At 44.4% G+C, this 14725-nt stretch overlaps 1 protein-coding gene across 1 annotated transcript; it reads left to right on the forward strand.

The window, feature by feature from the left end:
* Positions 1-6998: 6998 nt before the first annotated feature.
* CHCT1 (CHD1 helical C-terminal domain containing 1) lies at positions 6999-13536 on the forward strand. Its single transcript, XM_056355774.1, is given in 6 exon segments — positions 6999-7076; positions 7851-7979; positions 9521-9708; positions 10227-10327; positions 13282-13364; positions 13366-13536. Coding segments are annotated over 6 exon segments (750 nt in total).
* The last annotated feature ends 1189 nt before the right edge of the window (positions 13537-14725 follow it).

The following is a 14725-nucleotide window of genomic DNA, read 5'->3' on the forward strand; positions in this document are numbered from 1 at the left end:
AGGCTGAGACAGTTGGGGTTGCTTAGCCTGGAGAAGAAAAGGCTTCAGGGAGACCTTATAGCAGCCTTCCAGTACCAAAAAGGGCCTACTGGAAAGCTGGAGAGGGAACTGTTTACAAGGGCATGTCATGATAGGGCATGGGGGAATGGCTTTAAGCTGAAAGAGGGGAAATTTAGATTAGATATGAGGAAGAAATTCTTTACTGTGAGGGTAGTAAGGCACTGGGACAGGTTGCCCAAGGCAGCTGTGGACACCTCATCCCTGGAAGAGTTCAAGGCCAGGTTGGACGGGGCTTAAAGCAACCTGACCTAGTGGAAGGTGTCCCTGCCTGTGGCAGGGGGTTGGATCTAGATCATCTTTTAAAGTCCCTTCTGACCCAAACCACACTATGATTCTAAGATAGAAATGCATACGCCTATGTCTGCATAGCACCTAGCACAACAGGATCTTATCATCTAGAGCCCTGGCTGTGAATTATACAAGCAGTAAATCATCAAAACCATTTTTTTCTGCAGATTAATGTTATGTAAGTTATGCCTGCCATAAAGCATAAACAGCATAAAATGCACCTCTTTGCATTCCAGCATGTTGTGGAAGATCATAAAAGCACTTAATATATTATTTAAGCCATTTAAGCTAGATAGCACAAGTGCCATAATTAGCAACAATTCTCCAAATCCCCATATGCCAGACGAAGGATCATGTTTAGCATTTTCAGGCTGCTAGGAGGGAATCAGAACATTGCAGAAATTAGATGGCATGCACTGGTGTTATTTTTTTTCTTCTGCCTATCTCAGCAGAGCCTACGTTTCACTACAGCTACCTCACTGCATCATCAATACAAGAGACTGAAACCTATCATGTAAAAAAGGCGGGCCTATTTTGCTTTTATTATTTTCAACACAACAGCGTGTTCAATCCTTTAAAAAAGAGAAATTAAGCCACTTCTCTTGATAGCTACATTCTGTATGCTGGAGAGGAATTTCCTTGCTTTTTTCTTTTCTTTTTTGAATAAAACCAAAATTCTAAAAAAATGCCCCCAAAACCTGACTTACTCTGGAAAATCCATGAAGTGAAGTAAGTGTTAAGGTGGAAATTTAAAAATACTCCAAGCGCTAGCCATCCTTCTTGCATACAGGGTCAGGCACGGGGCAGCATGATGCAAGGCACAGGTAGGGGAGCAGGAGAAAGACAGGAAATGCAAGGCAGGATTTGCACGAAAAGGGCATCAGTGACAACACAGGGATGAGACCCTAATAATACTAGGAGCCTGCACTTCATTACCCCTTGCAACCCTGGGACATACCATGTGCCCAAAAGCCTCATCATACTGCGTGCCAGCAGGCAGCCAGCCCAGCAGCACCGGTTGCACTGGGAATCGTAGCCAGTCTGACACTTCAGTGGAAAGAGCAAAATTACTGGAGGCAGATATCAAAATCTTCTAAAGAAGCAGGGAAAGAAGATACAGATTTGAGAGCCTCTGCCATAAAGGGAGGCTTTGGAATTGAGGGTACCATGAGTCAAAAAGGGGAGAGACCTGATGCAGACAATCTCCTGGCTCTGAGCCCCAGTTGCTCCGACCAGTTGCTATTTTCTATCCTCTTCATAAGCGCAGATACAGCATGGCAAAATATTTTGCTCATTGAGTTTGTTCAGAGAAAAGCCTCAAGACTGGGAACAAAAAACAGGACAGGAGAACCCCTTCTGGTGGCCTGAAATTTCTGTATTGCAGAGAGGAAAGTCCCTTTTTATGCCTCTACTGTTTTTATTATGTTATGATTTGTTTTATTTTTTTATTCTTCTCCATTGCAAAGAAAGGAAAAGTCTCATGGGAGAGCAGCTGTTTGCTAAGGAGGGCTCACGGCATGCCCAGGGCAGAGCTGTGAACGTAGGGCACAGGGCACGCACAGGAGATCTGCAAGCTCTTCACTTCATCTCCCCAGCAGAGAGCTGTGTGCAAGGGGGCTGGCACTTTGCCCTCTGAACCAGCACAGTGTTTCACAGGAGTTAGTTTTCTTTACCACTAACTGAAAAAAAACATCGCCAAGTTCTGTACAGCTTCCCCAAAGGCATCTTTATCCTGATGGGCATTTCTCTACCAGGTTTCTCCCTCTCTCTGTGCTTCAGGCTGTTTTCTTCCATTTTGAGACTAGGAGAGCAATTTCCCTGGCTCCCAGAGCAACTGGGTTTCCCATTTGGTTATGCCCACCTTTCCCCCATACTGTCATTTTTCAAGCCCTCTCTTCCCTCCCAAGCAGTGCTTAGTTCTCCCATCTCTCTCTCTCTCTCTTTTTTTTTTTTTTTTTTTTTTCCTCCTTAACTCTGTGTTGTGGGCTCCTATTCGGCTTGTACATTCGGTGCCTCTCTGCACATTCTGCTAATCCCTGTGCAAACCCCTGCCACATTCCCCAGGCAGAGCTGACCTTTTGGCACAGCCATACCAGTCTCACAATTTTCCAGGCTTCTCTGATTCATTGCTAAGATGGTAGGTAAATTTGTTAGCAAGGGGAAGTGAGCAAGGCAGATATCACCTAGGGCAGCTCATATTACATGATCCAAAAGATTAACAAGTTAAATTATTTTCAATATTAAGACATACCAAACTTGTTATAGATTTGATTTAATAAGCAGCAAAGGGATGGCCTTATTAACATATCATTAACAATACCCATTTTAATTTGCATAAAAACCTGAAAACTTATGAAGCACAACATGAAGGAAAGCCTTTAACTATCCTGTTTTTCATAGGCTGCAAGCTGCAAAGTATGGAGGAAGCTGATAATGCTCTTTCAGTTCCTGAGAACTTAAAGCTGCTTAAACAGTTATATTACAGTAGCAAACATCAGTAATAAGCTCACTAACAGCTGGCTGAAAAGCTGAAGAGAAACATCTGCAAAACTGTTGAAGCATAAAACAATGTAGGAACACCTGAAGATAACATCAGTTGACAAGGAGGTGTCCAGCCTGTGAGGTTAGTCAGCAGTAGCTTTGGGCACTGTGGAAGTTTTGGCTGGCTGTGTCTTCCAGTATGGGAATACTTGGAACACACCTGATCAGATTTTGCAAGAAGTGGATAAAAGAAATGCAGACGTATTTGTGGCATCTACACATCACCGGTCACAAATCGTGGTTGGGTTCTTTACCATGTTAAATTCAAACAAGTGATTCAATGTGCAGCTCCCAACACTTACCAAAAAGGGACACCTATGGTATATTAAGATGCCTCTAATAACGCCACATAGAAACAACAACTAGACCCAAATTATCTTTCAGATCTCTCCCCCCGATACAAGATTTATTAACTTGAGCTGTATTTATTGACATACAACTCCAGGGAGAAGACAGGTCTCCAGTTGGCTGTGAAAATTTTCATCATCCTTAAGCACCACAAAAGGAATTTCCAGATCCAATTAGAAAACCCTCCGCCCCTACAGTCTGAACAGTTGTGCTGAGTATCATTAATCACTCTATCAAATGAAGCATTCACCATCCTCCTGGTAAAAGCAGGTCACTGAAAAACATTCCTCATTACAATTCCTATTTACTATTACAATGCAATACACCTGGCAATGAAGTTTGGTTTTTATGTTTAGCTAAGCCATGGGTACATGCAGTTGGTTTAAGTATAATGTAAAATACCTGTATATTTATCTGCTTTGATCAGCTCTCCTTCCCTGTGACCTACCAGTAAATAAATACATCAGATGCCTGCATACATTATATGCAACCTTACTCATCACAACACACATGGTATTCATGCTAAATCTGCCTAAAACAGCAAATAACAGACAGCAGCATAAACAGAGCATCTTCACAACCGTTTCCTTTTTGGCTACATGCCTACTCTTGCACTGGAAGAGCTGCTGTACTAGAGAAGTCAGTTAATGTTTGCACTTGCACAGTTCCTGGAAGACTAAGGCACTCAAACAGTAGAAATTAATATTCACAAAAGACCTGTCAGGGGAAAAGGAAAAGTTTTCCCTAAGGTGCACTGTTACAATACAGTGTGTTTGACTGGCACTTAGGCTCTCTTTCCTTCATGGGGAGAAATATAAGACACATATTCTGTACTCCTGACATTTCCCCATCCAATTAGAATATTGTTTCACAGGTCTTCTGCCCATAAATAGACAATATGATCCTATAGATCTACACAGATGTATGTGGTCTGGTTTATGCCACCTTCCAACATGATAGGTTTCAAAGTAGAAAGAAATGTTGTCTTCCAAAGCGACAGGGGCTGGGATAGAACCACAGATTTCTGAGGACTCAAAGGCATGTCTCATGCCTGCTCTCGCAGGAGGGGACTCATCCACAAGACCTGACATGAGGAAAAAAATGAACTGAAATCTGACTCAGTGCTACCAAGAAAATTCAAGAGACCAGGAAGGTTCATAGCTTCAGAGGTCAGAGTACAGCTTTGAGCATTATTGTACATTTCAACAGTGAAAAAAAAGCATTTTGCAACCTCAGCTGTTCAGTCTCCTGCTCTGCCACTGTACCAAGTAATGCCAGAAAAGACTACTAAGGTTACTGCTCTGCTGTGAACCAGGTTAATGGACAACTCCTAAAAACAGTGAGATCCTCAGATGAAGGCTGGCCAGGGAAGTCCCTCTATACCTCCTGCTTGTATATGCATGGCTTTGCCCGAGCTTTGAGTGCAGCACACGCTGAAAGGTAGAAGAACAAAGACTGGGATTTTCAAGGGGAACTCAAGGCTTCCTTCATCTTCTGAAACAGTGAAGTGTACACATAAGAAGCCAAGAGAGCCACTCTATGCTGCAGTCACATGCTATGTGGAAGCTGTAATCTCACAAGGACACAGATATGGCCATGCAAATATGGGTTATGCCTATGCTAACAACTGGTGTATGTCCCTAGAGCTCCTAAGCGGCTTTTAATCTCGCTGCTAATGCGTGTGAAAGCTTGTGCTGAAGAAGCTTCATTTTTCTTGTGCTTCTGTTAGTCAGGAACGTGCCACCCTTTCATATCCTGAGTTGAGAGGTGAGTTCATAGGCTGGCAAACTTCTGGGTTTAAATTTTTGGAGGTGAAAAGGAGAGGAGCTGCCTGTCACACTGGGCACAGATGTCACAACTGCAGGCAGCAAGCACAGCAAGAGGGCAGTTGGTTACAGGCATTGAGAAACCAGCTGCATTTTCAACATCCTCTTCAACCAAACCATCTCTAACATAGTCCTCACAACACTCAGGCTGAAGCAACGAAGTACACTCATCCGTGCTATCACCACTGCTTCACTCTGCATAGCTTACCTTGCGTTAAGTAACATGTAACATACCAAAAATTCCTAGTATAGGTTAAACAAGTTGTAATATACCTCAGATGGTCAAAGCAAACCTAACTGCAGAGTGTTAGAAGGCAACTGTCTTTGTGTCTGCTCAGCACCAGCCTGTGTAAGGCTCCTGTGTCAGAGAGCTGACAGCAAGATTGCAGACATGGGGGAGGAAGAAAGCAGACACAGGAGGGAAAAATGCCACAAACATCTAAGAGGAGAGCTTGTCTTGATGGATTTTTGTCATTATTGAATTAAATCATGGATAAAGGCCAAACTTCCCTAAGACAGCCTGAAAACAAGAACCTGTCTCTGTTTCAAGACCCATCAATAGGTACTTTCCCAAGGTTACTACCTGCACCGGGCATTTGGCTCGGCAGGTGTTCAGCATCGCCAGCTGCACAGAGAAACACTTGACCAGAAGTGTCTGAGCTTCTGCCAAGAGCAGCGCCAGTCCCTCCACAGAGCCATGCCCAGGGGGACCTCAGAGAGAGGGGGCCTTTGTACAGCCCTCGAGATGACTCCCAGTGCCAGAAGTGACCTGGCACAGGAGCACAGCTGAATCACAGCTGCAGCAATTACACTAATTGTCCAAGGGACAAAACAATTGCACTTGTCTGACTGGTCAAGGCATGAGGGGAGCCCAACACATTTTTCTTTGTGAAAGCATTTCGCTGTGAAGTAAATTTCTGAAACAAAGTCCCTGTAACTACAAGTCTTTCCAGAATTCTTCCTGGCAAGTGGAATTTATTCCTTCTAAAAAGGAGAGCTTTAAACAAGACGTTACCCAGGAGAGTGAGATCTCATGGCTGTTGGCTCTCACCACCATCTGCCAAGGAGTTAACACTGAATTTCCTTTACACTGGGATGGGAATTGAGGCCTCAAAGTCAACCAGCTCCCTGAAAAACACCTACAGTGCAGCCCAAGGTCCCTTTTCCTGGTTTCACCTCTGTTCCTCATCAAATGGGACTGCTTCTGTTACAGAGACCATCCCTGGTCCTATGTGAGCCAGAGTCTCTGGCCCCTGCCTCAGGGCTGGTGCTTTCCTGCAGCACAGCTCAGCAAATGCAGTGGGACACTTGGAGAAGGGCCCATCTTGAACTTGCTGGTGCACAAGCTGTAGAGGAAAACTGATTGCTCATGCCAGGAGCTGCACCCACACTTGCAGATAAGGAGTGTGGTGCACACTGCCATGTGCGTGACTCAGGAAGAGCTGCGCTTTGTACCACCTTCAGGGGCCAAAATAATGCAGACTGATGCATGGTTACAGGCGCTGGACTTGCTCCAGGTGCAAACCCAGCACCAACAAATAGCCCAAGAGACTCCACCAAGCTCCAACAGGTGCAAACAAAGCAAAGCAGGGGACTTTTCCCTCCCATTGTCCACAGAAGCCACTAGTAGCATTGAACATCCTGACGACTACCAGCAAGGGGAAAATCCAGGGGTTTCTGCTTATATCTTTAGGACCACAAATCAATGGCAAAACTGATGGGGAGAGGCGACACTCTACTCCAGAGGGCCACAGTGTTGTGGGGCTGGAGGGCCCCAGCTGTCTCCATGGTTGCGGAGCTCTGAACCGGTGTCTGGGCACCCCAGTCTCCTTGGTCACCGCAAAATGTTTCGGTCCAGACACAGCTCTGTGGCAGTTTTCCCTTCCAGCCTGGTGTGAGTGGGGCCCCGGGCAGGGGACAGGGCGTCTGTGTCCCATGGAGGAGGCAGGCTTTAAGGATGAAGTGGATGGAGCCAGGGCAAAGGACAACAGCAGGGATGGCACTGCTGGCCAGGTGAGCACAGGGAGAGAGGTTGGCACATAGCAAGAACAAAGCAGAATCCAGCTTCAGTTTCGCCTCTGAAATGTGGTTTGGGATCAAATTTGCAGAGAAGTAATCTTCTCAAGGGAGCAGAACATGTCAGAGAGGAAAGGACTTCTCTTCCTACACACTTCAGCATATTTTAAAAGGCAACATAAGCTTGTGTTTAAGTCAGTTATATAAGTGTTGCTTTCCAGAAGATGAGTGGAGGAGTTACCTACACAAACGTTGACACAGGGAAAACAGCCACTGCCCTTTGCAAGAGAAAATATCCCTCTCCCCAGACAGTGAGGTGCAAGTTCAATAGCTGAACGTTTTATTTTGTTTCCAGTGTGGCTTTGCAGCAGGTCAGCCATGGTACCTTTGCCATCAATAGAAGCTGTGTATGGAGCAGTATGGCGTTACAATGAACCCATTGTAACCACTTATTTCCACTGAACAAGTAACTGCCAGCCCATATTTGAATAATGCTATTAGGAATGAGTGGTCATTGTTTACCTTGTAATTTATTGGAGGCAGGATCTCCAAAAAGGACTTTCAAATAGGCACCTAGTTCTTATGGACTTTTAATGACAATTTAATACCTAGTTTCATTGAGCACCTCTGAAAACCCAATGTGAAATGATTTAGCAGGAAGAGAAACACTCCTGAGCCTTAGGACAGGATTTGTCCATAGCAGTCTTTTAAAGAGAGGATGCAAGATCTGCACGAACTGAAAGACTAACCTGTGGCTTTGGCAATTTGTAGACCACAGAGAAGGATTTGGCTGGCATGACGAAGGAGGCAGCCTTTGTAACGGGCAGCGAGAGTGCTCCACCATGCAAGACCCTGCTCATCTGCTGCGCAGACGGTCTTGATCAGGACACCTTCAAAATTGTGAGATACTGAATAGAATTTAGCAATAGAAGTCGTCGGTGGCATCCCAGGTTCTCAAGACAAAGGGAGCAAATAAAACCCAGGATTTAGCAGAGGGAGCAAAAAAGCAGAACAAGGCACTTCATCCTGTAGCCTTCTTCCATGTCTGAAAGTTTTTGCCTCATCACTATTTTCCAGTCATCAGGACCATCACACCTTTAGTTTAAAAGAAAAAAAAAAAGACGCCACCAGACAAAACCACAAAAAAAAACCCCAACCCAAACAAACAAAAACAACATAATCACATTTCACATACATAGTTCAGTTTTTCAGAACAAGTACTGCTACATTATCATTTCACATGATGCCACATGCTCCCTGGCTATGGTGGTTTGGTTCCTCTGCATCACTTGTACTGCAGGCACAGAGCTCCACCTGATACCATCCACCCCCACGGTGGGATATGACTTTCCTGTCCCTGGTGCATCATGACATAAACATGCAGAGCCCCAGTCAAGGCCCAGTGCATGTAGCAGACCAAAAAAAAACCCAACCCAAAACCAAACCCAAAACACACACACAAAAAAAAGAAAAAAAGGGAAAAAAGGAAAAAAAAAAGGGAAAAAAGGAAAAAAAAAAAGGGAAAAAAGGAAAAAAAAAAGGGAAAAAAGGAAAAAAAAAAGGGAAAAAAGGAAAAAAAAAAGGGAAAAAAGGAAAAAAAAAGGGAAAAAAGGAAAAAAAAGGGAAAAAAGGAAAAAAAAGGGAAAAAAGGAAAAAAAGGAAAAAAAAAGGGAAAAAAGGAAAAAAAAGGGAAAAAGGAAAAAAAAGGGAAAAAAGGAAAAAAAAAGGGAAAAAAGGAAAAAAAAAGGGAAAAAAGGAAAAAAAAAGGGAAAAAAGGAAAAAAGGGAAAAAAGGAAAAAAAAAGGGAAAAAAGGAAAAAAAGGGAAAAAAGGAAAAAAAAAGGGAAAAAAGGAAAAAAAAGGGAAAAAAGGAAAAAAAAGGGAAAAAAGAAAAAAGGGAAAAAAGAAAAAAAGGGAAAAAAGAAAAAAAGGGAAAAAAGAACCACTAAAAACCAAGGCACCCAGACACAGTGTTTGCTCCTACATCACATGCATGCAGATGCTTGCAACACATCCAAGGTTTGGCCACAGAAAGAGGCAGCGTGAGAAAAGCAGTAAAACAGTTTCCTTTTCCCCCTCCCTGCAGAACAGCAGCTGTTTTGTAGCCTGAAATTTATACCTCTCAGCCTACAACATTAAAAAGGAATTCCCAGTCTTGGAAATCCCTCAATTTCCTTTTCATATCACCTTCAGCACACTTTGCCCAGGGTGTCAGCAGCCCTGGGACATGCAGGAGCGACTCCTGCAGTGATGGGAGGGCCTAACAGAGGTCCTGCTGAACACCAGTGTCAGCTTCCCCACTGTCGACACAGGAGACACCAAAACATAACACTCCTTCAGGGCTTCCCAGCCAGCGATTTAATTGGTTTATTTAGTGAAAAGGAATGCTCAAGACCTGGATTTAAAATGCTGAACACCTATGCTAACCCTTTTTCTTTACAGTGCAAGGACCTTTTCAGACCCTTTAAGAAGTCGCTTAGGAAACTGCATTTACCGCAGCACCTCCCCACAGAAAAAAAAAAGAAGTACACCAAGAAAAGTTTGACCATAATCGGGGACCGCATGGATCTGTTTCTCCAACAGTACTGCAGAGCCTCGCAAGTCAAGCACTGGCAGAAGGGTCTCATCTTGCCCGGCACCGGTAGTACTGCACTGGTGGTGCTCCCAGCATGACAGGCTCCTGCCCCTGCTGCTCCCAGCAGGCATTTAGACACATACTTTGGCCCTGCATTTCCAGGCACTGGAAATCAGGTTGGGTATCTACAGGAGACTTGCATAGCTTGCTCTAACTGCCAAATACTCACAGATCTTGCAGGTAATTTTAGCAGAGGCCATGTGGCACCTAGTCCTGCCCAGCACAAGGCCAATTTCAATGTGCTGCCCATCAGCAACATCCCTTTGCAAGTAAAGAGGCTCCTAAGTAGCCACCTGAGTTAAAAAATAACCCTTCCCGTGCTTAGGGAAGAGCAGTTCTTTCAAAGTTTATGAGCTTTGGGGAGGAAAAAAAAGAAAGAAAGAAAAAAAAAAAAAAAAAAAGCTGTGCAAAATGTATGTCAGTGGTTACACTCACCAAGCCAGAACTAGGGAGCAAAATGAAGAAGTTGAAGTTTGTATTTACATGTACAATCTATCTCTTTCTTTTCCCAAGGATGTTGTGGCAATTTGTCTCCCTTTTCTCAGAGATGGATGGAAAGCAACTGCAGAACCTATATAAGTACATCAAAAACAACCAAATGGATAAGTTTCTGGTAAGCAAACAGGAAAGTTAATACCCCATAAGGTGTTTCTGCTGTAGTAACTTTAAGGGGATAACTATACCATGCAGCTTACATTGATCGATCCATGTCAAAGGAGAAGCCTATTACCAAGAAGTCTGTTTACCTAAGGGACACAAATCCTGCAAATGTTGGCAGTTCTTACTATAACATGGGCACTGAGCTATGGCAGCCACCCACAGCTTTCCCTGGCTAGCTCTGGGAAGCTGAGCTGGTGTCCCCAGCACCGTGATTTACAATTTTTGGAGCTGTTTGCTGATCTCATGTTTCCAGTCACGCTTTACAGACCAAATCTGATCCATAGTTTTATCTGATGATGTAAGAGTTAAACTCTGAAACAAGCACCTAGTTTAGGTAAAGGCTGTGTTTGCCAAAACAGAGTTCTGTACCTGGGCACCAGCTATACAAAGGCAGTAAATAGTAACGAACTGTTTCCCAAGAACACTGACTCTGAAGGGTTAACCCATTTAAGCACACTTATAGCAACCATAAACATATCTCCTGAGCAAAGGCTGAGTACACCAGGAAGTTCAAAGGTCCACAAGAAACACATACTTTAAGAAGTTTATTAAAAAATAATTAAAACAGATCTACAATTTAAAAAAAAAAAATCAGCTAGGAAATTGTTTGGAGTAAATTAGAAAACAGCAGCAGGCTAGACCTTGTCGGGTTACTGGGACACTGCTTGCTTCATGTCAAAAAGGGAGCTGTGGTCATTTAATAGCTGGCAGTGATAAAGCCATAAATAAGTTTGAGGCTGCAGGTAAACAGCTCTCTACTCCAGTTAGAGAGAAAGGGGAAAGCCAGCCGTGCAGTTTCTGCTTTTAGTTTATGGGGAAACAAAACCATCGATTTATTTTTAAGGCTCTAAAGAGATATTCCAACAATAAGGAAATCAAACCTATTGTAAAGAAAAAAGAACCCCCACACAAATTCCTGTTGCTAGTGTGAGACGCCCGTGATTAATTGGGAGACGTTAAAAAAGCAACTGGCAGCGCCAGGAGGCAGGCGGCAACAGGCGTTCCTGCTCCCTTAAATTTGTGAGCACTGCAGAGAGGGAAATTGAGCTCCATTTCCAGCACAGCCCTTCTCAGAGGCTCACGGAGCCCAGGACATGACCTCAGCTAAGGACAAGCTCTGCTCCTCCTGCAGGGCATGTGGCTGAGGGCAGCTCCCCATTGCTACCTCCAAACAAGTATTAAAAAGCAAATACCACACCCCTCACCCAGCCACCTTTCCATCCTTTTGCTCCCCTAAATAAAAATCACAACCAAACCAGACAATTCAACATCTTCCTTTCCAAGGAGAGGGAGGGGGAAATAAATAATAAAACAAAAAGCCAAAAACCAATCAGTGGGTGACAAGCATTAGTCACACTGCGTCGTGCGCTATTGGGATGCACCGGCGTGTGCTGAGGAGTGTGCACCAACCTGCAGCCAGCAAGAGCCTGCCAGCTAGGGCTGCACAGCGCTGGGGACAAGGCTGCCTCCAAAAAAGCTGATAGAAGAAGCAACAAATTCTGCTGTTATGTAACTGTTGACAAATGCCTTTTGTTATGCAAGACAAGTGGGAGAAAAATAAGCATCTTTGCCCTTTGTGGGAAGGGAACAGCAGTCAGCTCCCTGCTAGAGCACAAACAACAGGCTGTGGATCCAGGGGGGACCGGCACGCTCAGTGCAACAGAAATAGATTATTTGCAAATGCCTTGTTATTTAGATGAGTGAGCATAAAATTACAGATTCAATATTTAATTAGTAAGTGATGGAGGTTGTCACCATGATAATTTGATAATTTTGTGAGTTTTGTTAAAGGAGAGAGGCTAATGAGCAGCCATCCACTAGCCTTGCTCATCAGTCATCTTAAAATTAGGGATCTAACTTCTCCCTCCCTCACATTTGGGCTTTTAGGCCTTTTTTTAAAAAAAATAAAAAAATTAAACCCCCCCCCCACACATCTGAATTTAAACACTGGTCCCAACCTTGGTTTTAGACTTAGTGAAAATACCAGACCAGACTCATTTCTTAGCTTAGAGCTAGAACAGAGCATCATTTCCCTTCACAATCTTCTGGCTCCTGTACACTACTGAAAGCTGTAGAAATCAGCCTGAGAAGAGTAAAGAAATAAATCTTCTCAGCTCTCTGAGGCTCTGGGAAAGAGGTGTGGTGGGTTTTGGTTTTGTTTTTTAAAAAAAAGCCAAACTGCATAACCAGTGGCAACATGAAAATTGTTTTTCTCCAGAATTGCATAGAAGCATGCACAGCATAGGTGCCGGCTCTCCATCCAGCTCCGTGGTACCATCCTACCACCCTTCGAATGCTCCACGCAAGGACCCATCGTCACCCGCAGCCATCCTCGCAGCGCAGAGTCCCATACAGCCACAGTGACATCCAGCGGCAGCGCACACCAGTCCACAGCACCCCCCCGCACCCCGGGGCGTGGGGCTGAGCAGCACCCGTGTCCCCTTACATATGCCTGAGCCACCAAACCGCACTGTCAGCTGCTACCTGTCTCCCTAAAATGCCTGAGAAATGACATTTCTCTCGCTAGCATGCTCAGTAGGGTTCTTGCTTTAAAACACGTATTTTAGGTGCTGGGGTAGACTGGGCTGGGTGAGTCAGGCTGCAGAAATAGCTGAGCTGGGCATCGGTGCAGGGGAAGAGAGAGAACACAGAAAACACAGCTTTGTAGAGGCCAGCAGGACTCGCTGCTGGGTGGGATTAGCCTCCGATCTCAACTGCAAGGAACAAATGCTTTGCAGGGTGAGGATTCAGGCAGACAGTACAGTCATTGCTCAGCTCACTGCTGCTGCCACCCAACAGGACCATGGTTAAGCAAGAGTTATTGCCCAAGCACGAGTCAACGTATAGTGTTTGCTCATATAAATATCTTTAAAAGTGTTTTGGTTTTTGTTTGTTTCTTTTTTTTTTTTTATATGCTGCCCTTCTGAAAACCAAGATTCAGTTCAAGAACTTAAAGAAAAAAAAAAAAAAAAGCAGCTTTACATCAGCTGGGGGCCTCAGCAGAGATACAAGAGCCATGCAGGAACACCTAGGTCAAAGAGACAGTCACCACCAACACACCTGCAAAGTCACCGCCCAGTGGGAAGAACAACAGATGAGAGGCACTCACATGGTCAGCGTCATACTGGCACCAAGCAGGAAAAACATTTTCCTGCTCAAGTAGAGCCATCTACACATGGCCTTTTTGCAGGAGGATCAGCAGGTGAAGACATGATCAGTGGTGGAGCTAGAGGAGCTGGGCAGGTTGAACTGCTGTCTCAGGTAAGAGACATGGGAGTAGGGAAAACAGCAGCAAAAGAAGCTACTATAGCATTAGGCAGTAATAAGGAAGACAACATCCCTTTGTTAGCCCACATCAGTTGGCATTAATTAGTGTGTCTTTACACAGCAATCTGGATGCTCAAAACATAGCTGTGGTTTGCCTTTGGGCCCTCCCTAGCAAAGCCACACACACTTGTTTTGTGGAGCAAAAATGCAGACCAACCTGTAGCAGGCATGTTTGCTAACCAGAGCTACTGGCAGCCTGTTTAATCCAGCCAGAACTTCGGCATACACAAACCCCAACGGAGGAATGAGAAAGGGACATTAAAAGCAATTGCTGACAAGATCAGTTTTGCCACAAACAGGTGCCACAGTCTGCATGCAGAAGGAGGATTTGTCCCACGTAAGCCTATTTTCAAGCTGCTAAAATGCAATCACATGTCCTGTGGGAGTTCTCATGTACTCATAACCAACTTGCTTTTTATCTCATTTTCTCCCCAGTCTTTCTATTTACCTCTAAAAAAGTCCAATCTGGTATGTCACAGCTCTGAGGGAGCACTTCAAATCCAAATTGATAAACTAAAAGTCAAAAAACAAGAGCTAGCTAGACAGCGAGATCTGGGAGGCTGAGTAGGAGTCCCACACTAACCTGCCGGCTGCACGGCTCCAGGCAATCCTCCTCCGCTCGTCTGCTTCCCAGTAAGAACAGGGAAAATACAACCCAACCAATTCTTAGGTAGATAAATGCACCAGAGACACAAAGGGCATGAAATACCAAAAATCAGTGCAATTGAAACATAACAAACATAGCAAGGATTTGGGATTGCTGGTTGCTTGAGAGCCTGGGTGGCAAGCCATGGTGTTACTATAGATTTCTGGTGACAAGCTATTGGTGGGATTGAACCATATTCAGGATCCACCCAGTAAAGTTCATAGAGGACAGCTTGCGCACACCAGTATCAGCTCCTGTAGGAGATACAGCTTCCCAGAGGAGTTATGCCTTCTGTTTACTTTGTGGGGTTTTTTTGTTTTTAAGGTTCCCAGATGACTCCAGAGTCAATGGAAAGACAGAAATAATGTCATGCAGTATC

This window comes from Falco biarmicus, chromosome 1, assembly GCF_023638135.1.
Source record: "Falco biarmicus isolate bFalBia1 chromosome 1, bFalBia1.pri, whole genome shotgun sequence".
Lineage (NCBI taxonomy): Eukaryota > Metazoa > Chordata > Aves > Falconiformes > Falconidae > Falco > Falco biarmicus.